Source organism: Oncorhynchus mykiss, chromosome 2 (genome assembly GCF_057628025.1).
Source record: "Oncorhynchus mykiss isolate SJ-2025 chromosome 2, ASM5762802v1, whole genome shotgun sequence".
Lineage (NCBI taxonomy): Eukaryota > Metazoa > Chordata > Actinopteri > Salmoniformes > Salmonidae > Oncorhynchus > Oncorhynchus mykiss.
The window spans coordinates 62,416,903-62,437,903 of record NC_143023.1 but is presented as its reverse complement, the minus strand read 5'-3'; the positions used below and the strand labels follow the sequence as shown (position 1 = coordinate 62,437,903).

The 21,001-nt window shown below is 41.7% G+C and overlaps 1 protein-coding gene across 2 annotated transcripts in view; it reads left to right on the top strand.

The window, feature by feature from the left end:
• Positions 1 to 13,528: 13,528 nt before the first annotated feature.
• Positions 13,529 to 21,001, top strand: part of wnt7bb (wingless-type MMTV integration site family, member 7Bb) — a 34,336-nt gene continuing 26,863 nt past the window's right edge. The window contains exon 1 of one of the 2 annotated variants that reach the window (XM_021567684.3): positions 13,529 to 14,320. In XM_021567684.3, coding sequence (XP_021423359.1) covers positions 14,247 to 14,320 — 74 coding nt within the window. In that variant the 5' untranslated portion in view covers positions 13,529 to 14,246. Of the gene's footprint in view, positions 14,321 to 15,578; positions 16,756 to 21,001 lie in introns of those variants that run through there. The other variant, XM_021567676.3, reaches the window with a different exon arrangement.

Sequence of the window (21,001 nt, the reverse complement as noted above, 5' to 3'; positions counted from 1 at the left end):
TCAATACCAACAAAGCAACACATTAATATTACTTGGATGACAGTCGGTTTGTTTCATTGACATTACTTTACTGGATAGCCTTAAGACTTGCAACGGTGACACAACTATGGAAATCAGCACAATCTATTAAATGTAGGTTATTATTGTCTATCTCTGTCATTCCTTCTACAAGTATTTGAAAATAAGACTAAAATGAATTATATAAGGCTGGGGGAGGGTAGGATGGGGGGGGGGGGGGGGGGGATTAATCAGGTTTTAAATGCTAATTTGTAGTGACTTTCCAGAAAAGGATAGAGATAAATTGTTAACTTACAAATGGGCAAAGGTACAAGGATAAGGGGGGCCTTGCAGAGGGGCACTTACTCTGATAGTCCATCAGTCTGAGGGCCATTCATACTGTACCGAATGCCAGTGTGACTTAATGTGGATATATTAAATTAAACAACCATTTTGAACTCTTTCTCTGCTACTGTATGATTCATTTCCTAGTATTTTTATGCCGCTGCTCTACATACTTTTTGGTTTGAAACTTAACGTGATATTTTCAACTTAAAATACAGTTATTATACTGTAATAATAACCCGCAAAATACACAGTTAACTTTGAAAAAAACAACATGTTAAGTAGGTATTAAAGTTCAAACTGAAAGGAATCAATCTCTGCTCTACACAATTATCAAAAATGTAACATCATCATGGCTGCCTCTCTCCTGCATGAAGTTGACACATGCAATAATACCTTCTTGACTTAAGATGCTATCATTTCATCAGAGATCATATATGATAACTCAGATGTATTCACGCTATGACAGATCATCTATCCATGAACTCTATCAGCTTGGAGAACTGAGATGTATTCAAGCTATGCCAGAACTAGCCAGCGTTAGCTTGTTAGATATATCCTGACACAGCTAAAAATGACTAAACTGTAAATGTAAAGCTAACAAGCTACTAGCCAGGAGAAAGCGTATGGTTGCTCATGTTCGTTCTATATCAAAGTTTATTCACATCCATAAACTTTTTAACTTAAACTGACTTTGTTGTTGCAAAAACAATTACTTTACCCGGTGCGGTGAGTAATGAAGGTGGTGCTGCACAGTGCTTTTTCTCTCATTCACACACTGCCACACTGCTTGTAGAGTGAGAACAAAGCAGTCAGTGGGGACTGAGGAAGTGACACAAGTTCCAGCAACAGAGGCTTTTTCAAAATAAAAGTCCCTCGACAAATCTGGGGAATCATTTTTCTAAATTAAACTCTTGCCTATTATTATTATTATTAATTTTGGATAATTATTAATTTGACCTGCTTCTAACATTGGGGGGGGGGGGGGGGGGGGACTTGTGTCTCCCCCCTGTCTCCCTAGGGCTCCTACGCCCTTGCCTCTGGACATAAATAAAAAATGTATAATGCTCGTAAAATGTTATTACATGTCATTTTACTTCACTAAATTACATTTATTTGTCTGTTCTAAAACTTTCTCTCATATACAGTGAGTTATTAACATAGAACAGAGATGCATTGGTCGTATTTTCTCAACTGCACATAATACCCTGGCCCTTAAAGACATAAGCCACGTCTGTCAGATTTTTTTGTGAATGTAAATTCTTCAGTTCCATTTGCAGACCAGCAAATGAATGCGGTTTCAGTTTTTGGGTAAGTGCAATCATTTTTTGTTTTGTTTTTTGAATGATGAACTCACATATGACTACAGTTAGTGATTTCTGCCCGTGCCCGCTATTAGACGAACTGGACCCTGTCCATAGGCAGCATATGAAAACAAGAGTAACTAAAGCTGAATGCAGTCATTTGTCTACCGCACATCCCAAAACACAACACACATGCTCCTTTATGGACGTCCTCATTCCATCAGACAATCCCTGTCCACAAATGTGGCGATGGCCTCTTGTCCATCTGATCTCAATTGAAACATCTGCATACAAATGGTTTCTCTAACTATTGCAGAGGCCCTGCGAGCAGAGATAGGAGACTTCTCTCCCTGGAATGAATTGGAGTATTGATACATAATGATGGGATCTAAGGGGCTTAAGAGAGGCACATTATATCCGGATGCGGCGTGCGCTCACATATTCAACATGGCTGGGAGACGATGATTAAGTGGAGGTCTGGTATGCTGCAGGGAGTGGGACTCATGCAGTACTTAATAGGGCCAAAGTGTTTGTTGAGTCTATTAACTCAGAGCTTTGGGGAGGACACGTCACACAATGGACTCCCAGATAGGATCATAAGTCATCAACTGACTGTTTTCCCCTGTAATCACTATGACTAGTCGGGGTAATGTGGGATGTGACCAGTCCATCACTAGAGAGTAGGGTGTCCAATCAAAGTGCATCTTTTACCAAATTTCAGGGCTGCAAGTAGCCTAGTGGATAGAGTGTTGGCCTAGTAACCAACAGGTTGCAAGGTCAAATCCCTAAGCTGACAAGGTAAAACATATTTGGTTCTACCCCTGATCAAGACTGTTCCTAGGCCATCATTGAAACTAAGAATTTGTTCTTAACTAACTTGCCAAGTATTTTTTTTTTAAATTGACCAAAGGGTAAAATAATATGTTAATTGTGTAGATAAACCTCTACGAAAACCAATGGTCCAAACCTTATGTCTCTATCATAATTTGTTCAAAATGTATTGGAGTTTACCCTTGTAGGACTGCCAGAATTAAGGTAACTAAATCAATGGAGGCCAGAGAAAAAAAGTGGTAAAAAATTAAGAAAATTGCATAACAGCTGGGCTGAAACTTCTTAGGGATTGGCTTCTCGTCAACGGGACAGTTGTAAATCATGCAGTGCCGTGTGTCATGATCGCAGATTTTAGAGAAACAACAAATGTCGGTACATATAAGTGTCTTATATCGGCTGAAAGCTTAAATTCTTGTTCATATAACTGCACTGTCCAATTTACAATAGCTATTACTGCGAATAAAATGGCATGCTATTGTTTGAGGAGAGATCCTAACAACAAAACACTTTTTTCTCCACGATGGTTTGATGAATGTGAAATGTGTATTTACATTCTGAAATATTGCTCTGATTTATCATCCAAAGGGTCCCAGAGATAACATGAAGTGTCATTTTGTTAGATAGAGTCCCTTTTCATATACTAAAAAGGTCCATATAGCATGCATGATCGATTTTGTATTTCCACTTGTTCAATTTGCAAAGAAAGGAATCTGTGAGAATCTAACCCTAAACGTTGTTTCAACCAACCAAATCACGTTCGTATTTATTCCCTCAGAGATCCTAGACTGTAACCAGACTTCACTATATCATTAGGAGTGTATGTGTATGTCTTATAGGACACCAAATTTGGTAAGTCAAAGTCCAAGTATACAGATTTGACGATATTCTTGCAGAAAAATACAACATAAATGTAAATGTCTCCTTCACGATTTTCCCAAATGTACCTGGGCGACTTCACACTAAGTGTCATGTAGTTTGCTCATACTTCAAGTTATCTTTCTGAAACTTAGCAAATATACTGCTGCCATTTTGTGGACACCATCGGAATTACAACCAGAGTGATGGCTAGATTTGGGACCTTTCTGTTGCATTTCAAATATGGTGGTAAAAATATTGTATTATTTTCTACCAGATCTATTGTGTTATATTCTCCTACATTCAACTCACATTTCCACAAACTTCAAAGTGTTTCCGTTCAAATGATACCAAGAATATGCATATCCTTGCTTCAGGGTCTGAGCTACAGGCAGTTAGATTTGGGTATGTTATTTTTGGAAAAAATCCATACTGGCTATAGGCTACAGACTACAGGCTACAGGCTCACGTTCGCATTGAACTCGCAATCTTTCTTATCAAAACCGCAGGACATAAAACAATAAAGAGGTAAGATGGATTCTGAGACATGACATAGTTTACTATATGCTTGTCACGCCCTGACCTTAGAGATCCTTTAAATTCTCTATTTGGTAGGTCAGGCTGTGACTAGGGTGGGAAATCTATGTTTATATTTCTTTGTTGGCCGAGCATGGTTCCCAATCAGTCTATCGTTGTCTCTGATTGGGGATCATACTTAGGCAGCCCTTTTTCCCACCTTCTGTTGTGGGATCTTGTCTTTGGTTGTTGCATGTGTTTGCACTCCTAGCTTTACGTTCGTTGAGTTGTTTATTGTTTTTGGTGGAACATTAATAATTAAAAGGAACTGATTGCATACCAAGTCTTTTACATTTCATTCAGCTTCCGTCATGCTATTTTCGGTCACAACTTGCAGACTTGTTAACGTGTTGATGTGTTTTTTGTTGCCAACCTTTACTACCTGACAACTTTACGGTTTTTACTTTTTAATTACCATTTATATTTTTGTTTTTTCCCCTCACTCAACTTTTTTTCATTCAACTTTTTCACTCCGGATGCTTTATTTGGACATGGTTCGTCAGGAACTCCAACAGCCGAAGCTAAGTAGTAACATTAACATGATGCCTTCTAATTGCAGTCGCTGTACTCATAATATACAGGAGAATGATCGCCTTACGGCAAGGATAGCTGTGCTACAAGCCCAGCTTCAGACGCAATCATTAGGCAAGGGTAATTTCAGTGTAGGAAAGGGTGAAACAGTGTCTGTGCCACCAGTAAGTACAGATAGTAAAGTTAATATAAATCCCCTCGCACGGTCCCGTAGCCGGACAACTTTCTCACGGTTTCTGTAGGAATGCCCAACCGGTGTCGCTCATTCAGCCGACAGAAACTTTCAACCGGTTTTCCCCACTAAGCAATGAGTCGGAGTCAGAGGCCGAGCCTTCTCTTGTCTCTACTCCTTCCGTTACTGGGTCTGAGACGTCAAAGCTTCCCACCATTAGCTCTGACAAATTCAAAACTCTAGTCATTGGCGACTGCATTACCCGCATTATTAGCCTTAAAACAAATCATCCAGCGATCATACACTGTTTACCAGGGGGCAGGGCTACCGACGTTAAGGCTAATCTGAAGATGGTGCTGGCTAAAGCTAAAACTGGCAAGTGTAGAGAGTATAGAGATATTGTTATCCACGTCGGTACCAACGATGTTAGAATGAAACAGTCAGAGGTCACCAAGCGCAACATAGCTTCAGCGTGTAAATCAACTAGAAAGATGTGTCGGCATCGAGTAACTGTCTCTGGCCCCCTCCCAGTTAGGGGGAGTGATGAGCTCTACAGCAGAGTCTCACAACTCAATCGCTGGTGGAAAACTGTTTTCTGCCCCTCCCAAAAGATAGAATTTGTAGATAATTGGCCCTCTTTCTGGGACTCACCCACAAACAGGACCAAGCCTGACCTGCTGAGGAGTGACGGACTCCATCCTAGCTGGAGGGGTGCTCTCATCTTATCTACCAACATAGACAGGGCTCTAACTCCTCTAGCTCCACAATGAAATAGGGTGCAGGCCAGGCAGCAGGCTGTTAGCCAGCCTGCCAGCTTAGTGGAGTCTGCCACTGGCACAGTCAGTGTAGTCAGCTCAGCTATCCCCATTGAGACCGTGTCTGTGCCTCGGCCTAGGTTGGGCAAAACTAAACATGGCGGTGTTCGCCTTAGCAATCTCACTAGGATAAAGACCTCCTCCATTCCTGTCATTATTGAAAGAGATCGTGATACCTCACATCTCAAAATAGGGCTACTTAATGTTAGATCCCTTACTTCAAAGGCAATTATAGTCAATGAACTAATCACTGATCATAATCTTGATGTGATTGGCCTGACTGAAACATGGCTTAAGCCTGATGAATTTACTGTGTTAAATGAGGCCTCACCTCCTGGCTACACTAGTGACCATATCTCCCGTGCATCCCGCAAAGGCGGAGGTGTTGCTAACATTTACGATAGCCAATTTCAATTTACAAAATAAAAATGACGTTTTCATCTTTTGAGCTTCTAGTCATAAATCTATGCAGCCTACTCAATCACTTTTTATTGCTACTGTTTACAGGCCTCCTGGGCCATATACAGCGTTCCTCAGAAAATAAAAAAAACTATCGGCCTATATCGAATCTTCCATTCCTCTCAAAAATTTTAGAAAAGGCAGTTGTGCAACAACTCACTGCCTTCCTGAAGACAAACAATGTATACGAAATCCTTCAGTCTGGTTTTAGATCCCATCATAGCACTGAGACTGCACTTGTGAAGGTGGTAAATGACCTTTTAATGGCATCAGACCGAGGCTCTGCATCTGTCCTCGTGCTCCTAGACCTTAGTGCTGCTTTTGATACCATCGATCACCACATTCTTTTGGAGAGATTGGAAACCCAACACAGACCTCTTGGGGATGTCATTCGAAAACATAATGTTAACTTTCACTGCTATGCGGATGACACACAGCTGTACATTTCAATGAAACATGGTGAAGCCCCAAAATTGCCCTCACTAGAAACCTGTGTTTCAGACATAAGGAAGTGGATGGCTGCAAACTTTCTACTTTTAAACTCGGACAAAACAGAGATGCTTGTTCTAGGTCCCAAGAAACAAACAATTAATCTTAATGGTTGTACAGTCGTCTCAAATGAAACTGTGAAGGACCTCGGCGTTATTCTGGACCCTGATCTCTCTTTTGACGAACATTTTTTTTTTATTTTACCTTTATTTAACCAGGCAAGTCAGTTAAGAACAAATTCTTATTTTCAATGACGGCCTGGGAACAGTGGGTTAACTGCCTGTTCAGGGGCAGAACGACAGATTTGTACCTTGTCAGCTCGGGGGTTTGAACTCGCAACCTTCCAGTTACTAGTCCAACACTCTAACCACTAGGCTACCCTGCCGCCCCTACATATCAAGACTGTTCAAGGACAGCTTTTTTCCATCTACGTAACATTGCAAAAATCAGAAACTTTCTGTCCAAAAATGATGCAGAAAAATTAATCCATGCTTTTTTTTACTTCTAGGTTAGACTACTGCAATGCTCTACTTTCCGGCTACCTGGATAAAGCACTAAATAAACTTCAGTTAGTACTAAATATGGCTGCTAGAATCCTGACTAGAACCAAAAAAAAATTATCATATTACTCCAGTGCTAGCCTCCCTACACTGGCTTCCTGTCAAGGCAAGGGCTGATTTCAAGGTTTTACTGCTAACCTACAAAGCATTACATGGGCTTGCTCCTACCTATCTCTCTGATTTGGTCCTGCCGTACATACCTACACGTACGCTACAGTCACAAGACACAGGCCTCTTAATTGTCCCTAGAATTTCTAAGCAAACAGCTGGAGGCAGGGCTTTCTCCTATAGAGCTCCATTTTTATGGAATGGTCTGCCTACCCATGTGAGAGATGTAGGTCTCACCCTTTACGTCTTTACTGAAGACTCATCTCTTCAGTGGGTCATATGATTGAGTGTAGTCTGGCCCAGGAGTGTGAAGGTGAACGGAAAGGCTCTGGAGCAACGAACCGCCCTTGCTGTCTCTGCCTGGCCGGTTCCCCTCTTTCCACTGTGATTCTCTGCCTCTAACCCTATTACAGGGGCTGAGTCACTGGCTTACTGGGGCTCTCTCATACCGTCCCTGGGAGGGGTGCGTCACTTGAGTGGGTTGAGTCACCTGTCTGGGTTGCCCCCCCTCCCCCCCCCTGCTCTCTCTAATTCTCTCTTTCTCTCTTTATTTCTCTCTCTCTCGAGGGACCTGAGCACTAGGACCATGCCTCAGGATTACCTGGAATGACGACTCCTTGCAGTCCCCAGTCCACCTGGCTGTGCTGCTGCTCCAGTTTCAACTGTTCTGCCTGTGATTATTATTATTTGACCATGCTGGTCATTTATGAACATTTGAACATCTTGGCCATGTTCTGTTATAGTCTCCACCCGGCACAGCCAGAAGAGGACTGGCCAGCCCTCATAACCTGGTTCCTCTCTAGGTTTCTTCCTAGGTTTTGGCCTTTCTAGGGAGTTTTTCCTAGTCACTGTGCTTCTACACCTGCATTGCTTGCTGTTTGGGGTTTTAGGCTGGGTTCCTGTACAGCACTTTGAGATATCAGCTGATGTACGACGGGCTATATAAATAAATTTGATTTAATTTTATTTGAATTTAGCTTTTTGCGACCCACAGACTACAAAATGTTAATGTTAATGTTAATACAGTACCAGTCAAAAGTTTGGACACACCTACTCATTCAAGGGTTTTTCATCAGTTTTACAATTTTCTACATTGTATAATAATAGTGAAGACATGAAAACTACGACATAACACATATGGAATACTTTAGGAACCAAAAAAGTGTTAAACAAATCAACATCTATTTTATATTTGAGATTCTTCAAAGTAGCCACTCTGCACACTCTCAACCAGCTTCAACTTAAATGCTTTTCCAACAATCTTGAAAGAGTTGTGATGAGCACTTTTTGGCTGCTTTTCCTTCACTCTGCAGTCCGACTCATCCCAAACATTCTCAATTGGGTTGAGGTCGGGTTTTGTGGAGGAGGGGAGTGATGCAGCACTCCATCACTCCCCTTCTTGGTAAAATAGCCCTTGCACAGCCTGGAGGTGTGTTGGGTCATTGTACTGTTGAAAAACAAATTATAGTCCCACTAAGTGAAAACCAGATGGGATGGTGTAGCACTGCAGAATGCTGTGTTAGCCATGCTGGTTAAGTGTGCATTGAATTCTAAATAAATTGCAGACAGTGTCACCAGCAAACGACCCCCACACCATCACACCTCCTCCTCCATGCTTCACGGTGGGAGCCACACATGGAGCGATCATCCGTTCAACTACTCTGCATCTCAGAAAGACATGGCTGTTGGAACCAAAAATATCAAAACTGGGTCTCATCAAACCAAAGGACAGATTTCCACTGGTCTGATGTCCATTGTTTGTGTTTCTTGGCCCTAGCAAGTCTCTTCTTATTATTGTTGTCCTTTAGTAGTGGTTTCGTTGCAGCAATTCGACCATGAAGGCCTGATTCACGCAGACTTCTCTGAACAGTTGATGTTGAGATGTGTCTGTTACTTGAACTCTGTGAGGTGCAATCTGAGGTGCAGTTAATTGCCGATTTCTGAGGCTGGAAACTCTGATGAACTTATCCTCTGCAGCAGAGGTCACTCTGGGTCTTCCTTTGCAGGTGGCTGCCCTCATGAGAGCAAGTTCTATCCTAGTACTTGATGGCTTTTGCGACTGCACAAACTATCCAAGTTCTTGAAATCTTCCGTATTGACTGACCTTCACATCTTAAAATAGTTATCTTTTCTTATTTGAGCTGTTTTTGCCATAAAGTGGACTTGGTCTTTACCAAATATGTCTATCTTCTGTATACCACCCCTTCCTTGTCAACTGATTGGTTCAAACGCATTAAGAAGGAACTGTATATTATGAGACACCTGCACCACTAAGTCAACAGAGCGTGGTGCTTATTATCGGATGTATTAGGTTATGTTCATGACAGGGGCGCAACTTTGGTTTTCAAAGTGGTGGGGACATGATATATATATATTTTTATCCAGTCAGATAAACACTCCAAACAGCCTACCCGACCGCTCGGAGGCATCCGCATGGTCCTAAAGCACACCATTGCCGCATTTTTTTATCACATTCCGATGATAAAACTGGGGAAGACAAAAATGCAATGTCCCCCCCGTCCCCAGTGAAAGTTGCACCCCTGGTTAATGATATGTTAGAGATAGACCTCACTGAATTAAGTGAAATGTCATAACCAAAGCGCCTTTTCACCCACTCTTGGCAGAGTGGGTGGACACCAGTGGAGACTACTGAGGGGAGGATGGCTCATAATAATGGCTGGAATGGAGTCAATGGAATGGTATCAACCACATGGATACCACGTGTTTGATGTATTTGAAATAATTCCTTTGACTCCATTCCAGCCATTACTGTGAACCGTCCTCCCCTCATCAGCCTCCACTGGTGGACATCCTATACAGAGTCACCACTCTACATACGAGGCCTTCAGTTAAATATTGGGACCATTCTGTTATACTGAGTTGAGAAATCTCTGGTCACTCACCTCAGAAGAGAAACTCTTGATGTGACCTGACCAGGAAGAACAAGCGTTTTCTCCAAATCAGGTCATTTGTTCTCAAAAAACGTCTGAGCCTACTCAACACACTGCGCACCATGACCAGGACAGAGTAGTAGTCACCCATCCTAATATCATCTCAGACAGAGAGAGCTCCTCTCCAGCTTGAAACCGAACGCTTTTTTTCCTCTAAGCCACCAGACCATTTCTTGTGAATGTGCTCTTGAAAAAAGGGCTTTGGCTTTGAGTCCCAGACTGTCAGTTCTGGGTAAATCGATCCGGGTCTCTCTGCACTGTCTCTGAGATCGGCTGATCAGAAAAACACACTTGAAAGGTTGGCAAGGGGCTCCGGTGAGAAGTGAGCCATATTTAAAATAGCAACATCGCAGATTAGCGTTTGAAGGTTTAACATGAGCAAAAACACCACTGACTTTAGATTTTTTTTATTAATCTTTATCCAAGCGCTCGATGTGGCATTCGGCTCTGGCAAGCCACGGTGAACCTCAGAAAACCTGCTTTCCATCGAGAGGGCATGATTGAGCATTTCAGCTTGCACTAATCAGCCAGTGGAGTTAGCCGGTCCGCATGTGGACACAGTCTGGCATATCTACACACGCCCAGTCAGGCCCCTTCCTCTCAGGACCCAAAATATAAGTGGGCATGTTGGGGAATTAATCAGGCCGCACTCCACTGCACACCCCCATACGGGCATCCACAGCTGTGCCCGAATAGAAAAGGAGGAGTTCAATCACGTCTGTCTGGTTAGGAGGAGTGGAGGACCTGTTGGGGCAGTTTTTGACATTTGACCTTTGAATTGTGAAAATTCCTCACTGTGTGATGTACGAGGTGATGTTGTCTGCCAGGGTCATCCAGGTCACGCACTCTCTCGCCTATTCTGTCTCTGTCCCTTTCTATCCCTGTCTCCCTCTTTCCCTCTCTCTCCCATTCTGTCTCTGTCCCTTTCTATCCCTGTCTCCCTCTTTCCCTCTCTCTCCCATTCTGTCTATGTCCCTTTCTATCCCTGTCTCCCTCTTTCCCTCTCTCTCCCATTCTATCTCTGTCCCTTTCTATCCCTGTCTCCCTCTTTCCCTCTCTCTCCCATTCTGTCTATGTCCCTTTCTATCCCTGTCTCCCTCTTTCCCTCTCTCTCCCATTCTATCTCTGTCCCTTTCTATCCCTGTCTCCCTCTTTCCCTCTCTCTCCCATTCTGTCTCTGTCCCTTTCTATCCCTGTCTCCCTCTTTCCCTCTCTCTCCTCTCTCTGATGTGATCCATGTCCTGGTCTCAGTCTCTTCTCTCTCAGGGATAGGAAGACCCCTTTTCATCCAGACCTTCTCCGTGCCAAACAAAATCTTCCCTGGGCTAATTGAGGGAAGTGTTAAAATCTGGAGGCAGACAGAGTGTGGAGCTGATGGAGCCCGGGCCATCAGGGAGCAGCATAATAGCCGGTTGGTTCCCCCTCCTGCCTGTGTCTGCCTGGGGCCTTGTGTAGATGTGGCGGACCCAGCCCCAGACGCCGCTCCATGGTTTGGCATGCTGCTGCATTCATCCATTTCAGTGCATTGCTGCAGCCGCTTTCCAGCTGACAGGGCTCCCACACAAACATATGGATGCCTGGTGGGTTTTCTTATTTAGTTGTCGGTCAAGAGTACTTAATAATATTCAAGAAGACAGTACGACATATCATCTGACATCTGCCAAAATACAGACCAATATTTTTTTTCACTTTCCTTCTACCCTCCTGCAGTTTTAGAAGATCGTAAATTTAAAGAAGCAGATACAATTGTGCAATCTTCAAACTTGTTTTGCTTCACATTGGAAAGCAATGCTGGATAGAGGAGAAAACTGTAGAGATAGCAGAACCTTTCACGGGACAGCCTTTGTAATTTAGTAACGCAATATAAATGGGCCAAAACGGTCCATACAATTTAGTGTATTGTATGTGCAACACAATGTTTGTGATTGGGTCAAATAGTGACTCTATCTACAAGTCAGAGGAAGTGGTCAAAAAGAATAATCAAAACCAAATAGGTCCAGGGGTTTTCCTGATTACGTAGTTGGGACCCAAGGTTTTGTGGTCAGGAAAAACTCCTGGCCCTACATATGTTATGCACTGTAAATATGCAACTAATTTGAACATCATCAATATCTAAATGTTCTTGACTGTCCGCAACTGTCATGACTGTCTTAATTAACTTTCACATGAACTACAGTCACACGAATATCACCACAGTTTTCCCTTTTAAACCACTGGGTGCGTTGTGTTATGTGGCATATGACGTGGCTAGATTGATGAGTCCTCCCTGTTCCAAATGCTCTGTGTGTGTGTGTGTGTCTGTGTGTGTGTGTGTGTGTGTGTGTGTGTGTGCGCGTGTGACATGTCTGCAATGACAGTCGCGGGTGACAAATTGTGTCCATGCTGGTCTTTGATGATCGGGCTTAATAAAAATCGCTCCTTTGAACATTTTAATTAAACTAAACAGGACCATCCCCACCCAGCCTTTACCAAGAGTAACATTTGAAGAGAGAGAAATAAGTCCATCTTTTACAGGAATACATCAAATACGTGTCTTTTTCATGTCACCCTGGGTCTTTATGTTGACATTCATTATTTCAGAAATCCATCTGGAATTTGGATGGGCATGTTTTGAAGCAAAAGGGCCTGGAAACCACAAAGCGGGGATGTCTTGAAACAAAGGTTTCTGTGGTTTGTCTGTCTCTTGTGGTCAACAACAACTCTCAGAACCAAAGAGATGGGTCTGATGTCTGTCATTTTAGTTTATGCTGTAATTATTATTCCAGTTTAGACGTTTTCATTGCGTATAGTTTTGTTCTAATATGGTATAGGACTTACGGTGTATGTGTTGTTTTAACAAAGTGCGTTATATAATCAAAAATCGTATATAGAATCTTGAATATGGAATTACATGTATTTGCAAGACCATTCAAATGCAGCAATAAAACACATAAAATAACAGGACCATATTTAAATACATTTGCATATAGCATATTTATGGTGATTTACACTTTCTAAAGATCACACAAGTGCACATCATGTTAAAATATAAGTGCAGGAACTTAGCCAAACTGTCTGCATACAAAAGCTCACTCACTTACATCATACAGGCCTCTATAGTCACACAGAAGACACCTCCCCCTACCAGTTCGACAGCAGTTGTCTCCTGTAACCACCAGGGGGAGTATTATACACCAAAAGGGAACCACAGGGCACAGACACTCAAGAAGCATCAAGATTTTGCGCATCCTGAAATGATGGTCCGTCCCCCTGTGCAAAGTCAACTGGCTATTTGTACATGTTGTTTTAAAACGCATTTGTCATAGTAGGCGATTCTGTCGCCTATTTGTTGAAAATGAGCCCCATGATTTGATGTAATAAATAATAAGAAATACATTTCCTTAATGATCTTTAAATATTGTCTATAGATTAATTCATAACAGGTGGCAAACAAGTATAATTTATAATCGGTTAAGCTATACATATGAAATGCCACAGAATACTCTAGAATTCTACTCAAGGTTCATATTGTAAACTGGTGCATGGACTAATCGCTAGAATTGCTTGTCTACTTGATGAGAGTAGTCTAGTATCTCCTGTTGTGCAATACCCAAGGTTGCAACCTCAAATAGCCTATATAAGGAAGTTTCGGTGAGTTTCGCTGTATGTTACTGTAGCTGTACAACAACTGCACGTGTTCAGCTCAACCCAGAAGCCCGTCCCAATCCTTGCATATCCATACCAGCTCAAAGGAGGAGGCGTGGATAGGGCTTTTGTTACCTGCATTAGAATACCTGCAGCTACATGGAAAGAATTTAAGATGTCGTCAAAGGAGAGGAACTGCAACCGATGTGTTACGGCCTCAATACAGACGAGGGGAGGAAAAGGAGAACATTGCACCGGGTGTAAATGTACCTGGCGCACGCAAGAACAAGTGAGAATACATAACTTGTCCTACTTTGATACAAAGGACGAAATATAAGAATGGTTCACTCGAGAACTCATCTTACTCCTCGACCCATCGCTCTCTCATAAGTGTTTTGTTGTCGAACTCTTTAACAACCACGTTTTGGATCACCATCACTCTCTGTCTCACCTGTTACCCGTTGACTATGGATTTTAAACGGATAAAGATTTCAAAGGAGTTTAGATTTGACATTTTGGAAAAGAGAAGTTATATCTGCATCTGGAAAGGTTAGGATACTGTAGTGTTGCCAATGTGAACGCAAGAATGACCACTTCATTCTAGTGAATGGCCCGTCCCAGAAGCGGTTATGATCATGCACAGACCCCTCCGAAGGTGGAATTTGTGCTTCTTGTGCTTTGGCATCATCTACTTAAGGCTTGGGTAAGTGTAAATGTAATACTTATATCAACTGCTTATACGTTTATGTTACTTTCTTGTCAGTATTATTATTGTTGTTTTAAATATAACCTGCAACATGCTGAGCCTCATGGGTATTCTGAATGCCCAGCCACATGTATATTCTGAATGCCCATATAAATGCAGTGGTCTTCTGCGGGCGGCAGACGGAACTGCCCTTTTGACCTCACTAACTTTTACAAACAATTTCTGACTTTTTTACAAACAATCTCAAAAACTCAGTGTGATGGCAGCCTAATCCATCCATGTCAGTGTTGAAATGAACCTGACACCCATAGCCATCAAGGGACAACGGCTGGATGTGCGTAAAATCTGTGCCCATTTTGTTGTTGTTGTTGTTGCGCTTGGCCAAATATTAGATGAATTCATATTCAGTCTCGGTTGTGGTTCATCTGATCAAAGTCTTGTTGGTTTTTGTCGCTCTATAGATCGTTTGACCCCCTCAGCCGGGCTCTGGCTCACTGCGGCATACCTTCATTAATAGAGGCAGCCTGGCTGAGTTGTATTTCCACATTCCACAGCCCAGATGGAGTTTTTACTTGTTTTGCAATAGCTCATCTTGATGTATAAAAAAACAGAGGAATTATATATGCTGTGTGTGTGCAAAAAGAAAAACGGGTATTGTTATTGCATATATAGAAATGATATTACACAAACGGTTAGATCATTTTGTTTACCTGTCTCTGTTGTAGGTCTGTGTTGTCTGTCTGCACGGTAGCCTACCCTGATGGGTTGGAGTGAATTGATAAGAGTAAAAATATATACGACCAGTAAAAAAAAATGTTTTATACACAAAGTATGTAACGTTAGGATATTTCAACAAGAGTCAACCCTTGGACAGCTCAAGGTCCTGTTTTCTTTACCCATACATTTTTCGGGCTAGTGTTCCTCATCATCCATAGCCAGTCGTGGTTATCTAAACAAAAACAACAGGTGTCATCTCCCAGCGCGTTCCATTGGTGGGAGCTCACCTTTCCTTCTCCTACACAAGCCTTAAGTGAAATTGGCCTAACCTCCACAGGTATTCATATCTTAACAGTTCAAATAGGGAGAAAAAAAATCACACCAAGTGAAGCGTGACGAGATATCTCAGGGTTTTATCAAGCCAAACCAGTTAGCTCATTCCCGCCGCGTTCTCCCCCCTTCTTTAGCCTGGGAAAATCTTTCATGATACCCTCTTCACACACAATGACTGGAGTCTACAGGTGACGAGTGACATCACTTTGTGCTGACGCGATGATGCAGACAGAGCCTTTCACTCACCGGGTCCAACACCGAGATCGCCCTGTAGATCCTGTGTTAAAACCGCAGGTTGATGTTTATTGTCATGAATCTTGTCCTAGAAGCAAAACTGAGCGATTTCTCCTTATATAGGCCAAATGGAAAGTCAAAATTGTCGATATTGTAACTTAAATGAACCTTTTGGTCTTAATTTAATGATAGGTTTAGACATTAGGTTTAGCAGTGTGGTTAAGGTTAGGGTTAGGTTTAAAAACGGATTGTATGACTTTGTGGCTGTGCCAGCTAGTGACCACCCTGCAGTGCTGCCTCCAGGACAAGATGAAAAACGCGAACCTGCTTTAAAACCTGCAGTAGCCTGCTAATTTATTGACAGGATAAAGTCATTAATAACACAACATGCCAGGTGTTGATTTCTGTGTGGTTACGTATTAGGCTATCCACAACGTTTTTATTTTTTAAGCATTGGATAAAATGTGTGCAAGACCAATTGCTTTATGCACATTACGCACATACGTTTTTTTTGTTGCCTGATGATGTGTTAGTGTGAAGCAGTAGGCCTGAAGATGAAACAGTCAGTGAGTGAGCCAGTGTTTGTTTACTTTTGGGCCTGATTTGATGAATGAAAGGCAGCCCTGTCCAGGGGAGCAGCGGATCACTGTCACCCTATTGTCCTGCTGTGGCGCAGAAGTGGGCGGATAGCAGTGTCTCTCTCTGCCCAATGGCAGCCACGACACTCATGAGTGTGGAGAAAAGCACTTTTCTGCCATCCAAAATCCCTAAAACCATCATCATTCCGTCTCGGGAACCACACTATGTAACAGCCTCTACCGCTGAGAGATGACAGAGCCAATCTCCGCGCCCGCTGCACACTCACGGCCCTGGGACTGGGAGCTAGGAGCTGCATAGCACCGCCACTCAAGCGAGCACCGCAGACGCATCGCACCAACCCGGGTGTGAGCTCTTTGATTTTTGAGCAAAGGGGAACTAAAACGCGCGACATCAAGGATTTAAAGAGGACTCTATCCCACCATTTTTCTCACTCCACCAGAAAGCGGCCATTTGTTCAATGTCATCATGATCATCTTCTCCTCGCGCAGTGTACTACTGTCAGTCTACTATCCACAGATCTTCCTCATACTTACAAGTGGGAGCTACCTGTAAGTTGACTCAATCACCCGAAACCTTAGTTGCCTCACTGGTGTGATTTTGTGTTTGGAGACATACAAAAAATGGATTTCATTTTCGATTATATATACTCTGCTTTAGAATTGTTATTGTTGAATCTTTCTCCGAAATATTACCGCAGGTTGTTGGTTACGGTAGCCCATGTTTATGATGGATGTTTGCTTCACAGTGCACATGCTAGTCTAATCCAAACTGTTTTAATATAAAATATAGCCCACAACATGCTTGACTAGAACTAGTCATTTAAGACAACCAGGCGTTCAGCAAAATGGAGATATTAAACGATTTCGATTATTTATTTTTGTGCACTTGGGTGTGTATTTTACGCACCGACTTTGATGTATTATTTTGTATTTCCCCACATTCGATGATGTTCTAGACGTTACCGTTTAAAATAACTAAATTATTCTCGAAATACATTCATTATCAATGCGTATGCTTCAGGTAGGTAGGGCATCCCTCCGGTCCACGTGGGAAACAACGGATGAAGTCGATGTTAATTACCTGACGTCTTATTTTACAGGCCTGTAGTTCGATGTGACACACTACAGTATTTTTTAAAATTTTAAGTTAGGACCCAAATCCTATTTTACAACATTGTAATGACGGTTGGACACGGTTTCATTTGGCCACAGAGTGGCAGAGATGTTCAAGACAATTGAATGAAGAGTGAACGTTATTTCATTATTTCCCCTTTATGAATAGCTTTTACGCATGCGGCGTACCTGTCACAATTTGTGAATAGGGATTATGCTTTATGCATTACATCACCATAGTATTATGCAGATTTACCAAGTTACAATTTAAAGCCACATCTGGAAAAGTAGCTGTAAAACACCGGTCTATGACACGCACACGATTGACAGTGGTCATGATTGTATCATTGAATTAAAATAAGGAGTTGCTCACGCAGGAGAACGTTTTATTTTTTCCTTAAAAATAATTACCGAACCATACGTTGTATCCATCCCCGTGCTGGAGACCCCAAACTTAATGTTAAAATAGATGCGGTTTATGGTTGCAGTTAAACGTGGCTATGATATATGTTTAGTAGCCTATTCGTTTGCACATTATAAACTACATATATCATTTTGTTTTCATAATTTAAACATGCTTTATTACATTACAGTACCGCAAATGAAATAGGTTTTTAGGGATGAGGATGATTTTAAAGTGGAATAAGAAACACGGAGGAATGTGACCCCCATCCTCCACAGTGTTCCTTCCTCTCTCATTACATGTGCAGCTAAATGCGTGTTAATCTAACAGTGAAATTCGGTTAACTATATGGGTGGCAAATGACTCATCCTCAGACAGAGGTATTAGTCAGAACACGCTGTCATTCCATGAAGAAATATGCAAATGTTAAGGTGAATCGTGCCTTTAAAGTTGTGTTTATTGCACCACCTCACCAAATATGATCAGTATAAGGTTTTTAAAATGGGGGAACTTTAGAAATACGTTTTCGATGTCCATATTAAACCCTAGTAACATCAAAGTGGAATAAGACATTTCATATGAAAACAAGCTGCACTGTTAATTTGTTTAACTTGCCCACAGATTTGCTATAACCTACATATATAACACAAATACATACAAGGGTGTTAGACTGGACAGTCAAGATTTAAAATCTTTTCACTGCAGAAAGATTTGTTTTGACTTAAAGTAAATATTATGAATTGATATCATATCTTTAGTTTAGACAAATCTTGTAGATTTGTTTCGTTTTCACAATTGCTATTTTGGCAAATTTGCCCAAGAAGCAATTCTGACAAATCTCACCAAATAAATCCACTTGAATGACCTGCATCTTGAGACAATTGTGGCTGAGATATTTTTCAGTGAAACATACCTGTGAGCTTAATTCTGTGTCACATCAAAGGCATTCGACTGATGGAATAGGTGTGTGTGTGTGTGTGTGTGTGTCGGTGTGTAGAACCATGCATCCCTCCCCCTTTACAACACCCTGTCATCAAACCCACCACCTTATAATGTAAGGTTTGGGGGAAGGTTATTTCGCTTTGGTGGCCCGCGTGCACTATAAAATACTGTGGGAATCCCTGGATTTACTATTGTTAACGTCGCTACATACTATAGCCTATAGCATATGGAGAATAATTGTTTGTAGCTATCATAGATAATGTTATTATTATATATATATGTGTGTATATAATGTGCATTATACTTGTATTAATATACAGCATGGTTACCAATTTACATATTTAGCTTGTTTTCTCCCTTTATATCTGTCTATTGGAGTACTAGCTGTTCCTGGACTGACACTGTGCACACAGAGTCGCCACTAAGCAAACATAATCGCATTTGTGCACTTTGATGCTGCAGGGATTTAACAGCTTAACTGAGGAATGCTCTGTTTTTGCATTGTCTCATGCTTTTGCCAGCCCATGTTAGACAGTGATGCTGGGAATTGGCAGGTGAAAATGGCCAGGCTATGATGATACAGGAGAGTAGTAGCAACATCATCATGTCCTCATGACCATTTTAACAGACAGTGAGCTGCACAGTGACTTGTTGCTGACCGAGGAGATACCCGAGAGTCATTACGGTTGTTGCTGTTGTTGTGGGATATTTAGGATCTATGCACATGATGTGATCCAGAGCGTCTGTGTACATTCCTAGAGCATCAGTTGCAGTGCACCTGACCTCGTGAATAGTAGCATCACACAGTATATGAACCACACATTTAAACCACACGCTCCATGGGGGTTGTTTTACGATAGAGGAAGGTTGGTGGAGCATTTTGATTGTTTTGTTCGGCAGACATCAAGGAACCAGGAGGTTTAAAGAGTTACGTTTAGAGCTCTGTGCTTCACTAATTCTTTGCTTTTATATCTCAATTTCAGGTTTGAACGGATATAAATGGAAAATATACTGTATTTTCAATGACATTTGAGAGCGTTCTAATGGCATTTACCAGACATTTCACCTAATTTTCACCTAATTCTCAATGCCTGGTACTGGTGATTATGTTATCTTTGCAAAGGTCAAAGCATTGGTGAGCCTAATTTATCATATCATTTTGGATATGGAAAGGGGAGAGGTCTATGCTGCGTATGGTGCGGCAGATTTGAAGCAAGAAGGGATGTCTGAATCGTCTCCCTTGAACCATTGAAATCCTTTGCCGTTCCTTTTTGAATTCACTGGACTCAAATGTTTGCATTTTTAAGCATCTTCACAACTTTTGCAAGGATGGGAAGAACTGACACTTACTCACATGACATCCAGAGTACATTCTCCTCTAGTGCAGATGAAGTAGCAAATAGTGTGAATAAGAAAAAGCTCTGTTTTTGCCAAAGATACATGTCACGTTGCAGTTATAGTTTAATTTGAACATGTCATGTCGTTTTGCATTCAAGGTTCATTTTTTGGTCTGGAGACCATTAATGGAGTAAGAGGCATACGCTTTAACCAGCACGAAAATAAAACGCATAGAAAATGTCTGCGCTCACTACTGTAAGTGGCTCTGAATAAGAGTGTAAGTGGCTCTGAATAAGAGTGTAAGTGGCTCTGAATAAGAGTGTAAGTGGCTCTGAATAAGAGTGTAAGTGGCTCTGAATAAGAGTGTAAGTGGCTCTGAATAAGAGTGTAAGTGGCTCTGAATAAAAGTGTAAGTGGCTCTGAATAAGAGTGTAAGTGGCTCTGAATAAGAGTGTAAGTGGCTCTGAATAAGAGTGTAAGTGGCTCGGAATAAGAGTGTAAGTGGCTCTGAATAAGAGTGTAAGTGGCTCTGAATAAGAGTGTAAGTGGCTCTGAATAAGAGTGTAAGTGGCTCTGAATAAGAGTGTAAGTGGCTCTGAATAAGAGTGTAAGTGGCTCTGAATAAGAGTGTAAGTGGCTCGAAATAAGAGTGTAAGTGGCTCTGAATAAGAGTGTAAGTGGCTCTGAATAAGAGTGTCTGCTAAATGACTCAAATGTCAATGTAAGCTGACGCACAAACCAAATTGTTTTAAGGAGGTGTTGACTAACGGAGAGTAAACTATTAAAAGAAAGAAAGATAGAAAGAAAGAAAGACAGCTAATCAACAGAAGAGGAACATGTGAGGTCAACATTCACTCTTTGTGTTTGTTTGTTGTAAGGGCAGTATGGTTTTGTTCCATAATCCTTTTGAAGGGTAATCCACAAATGCAGTCGACCTCTTTCTCTCCCTCTCTTCTCTCTCTCCCCCTCTCTGTCCTTCTCCCCTCTCTCTCCCCCTCT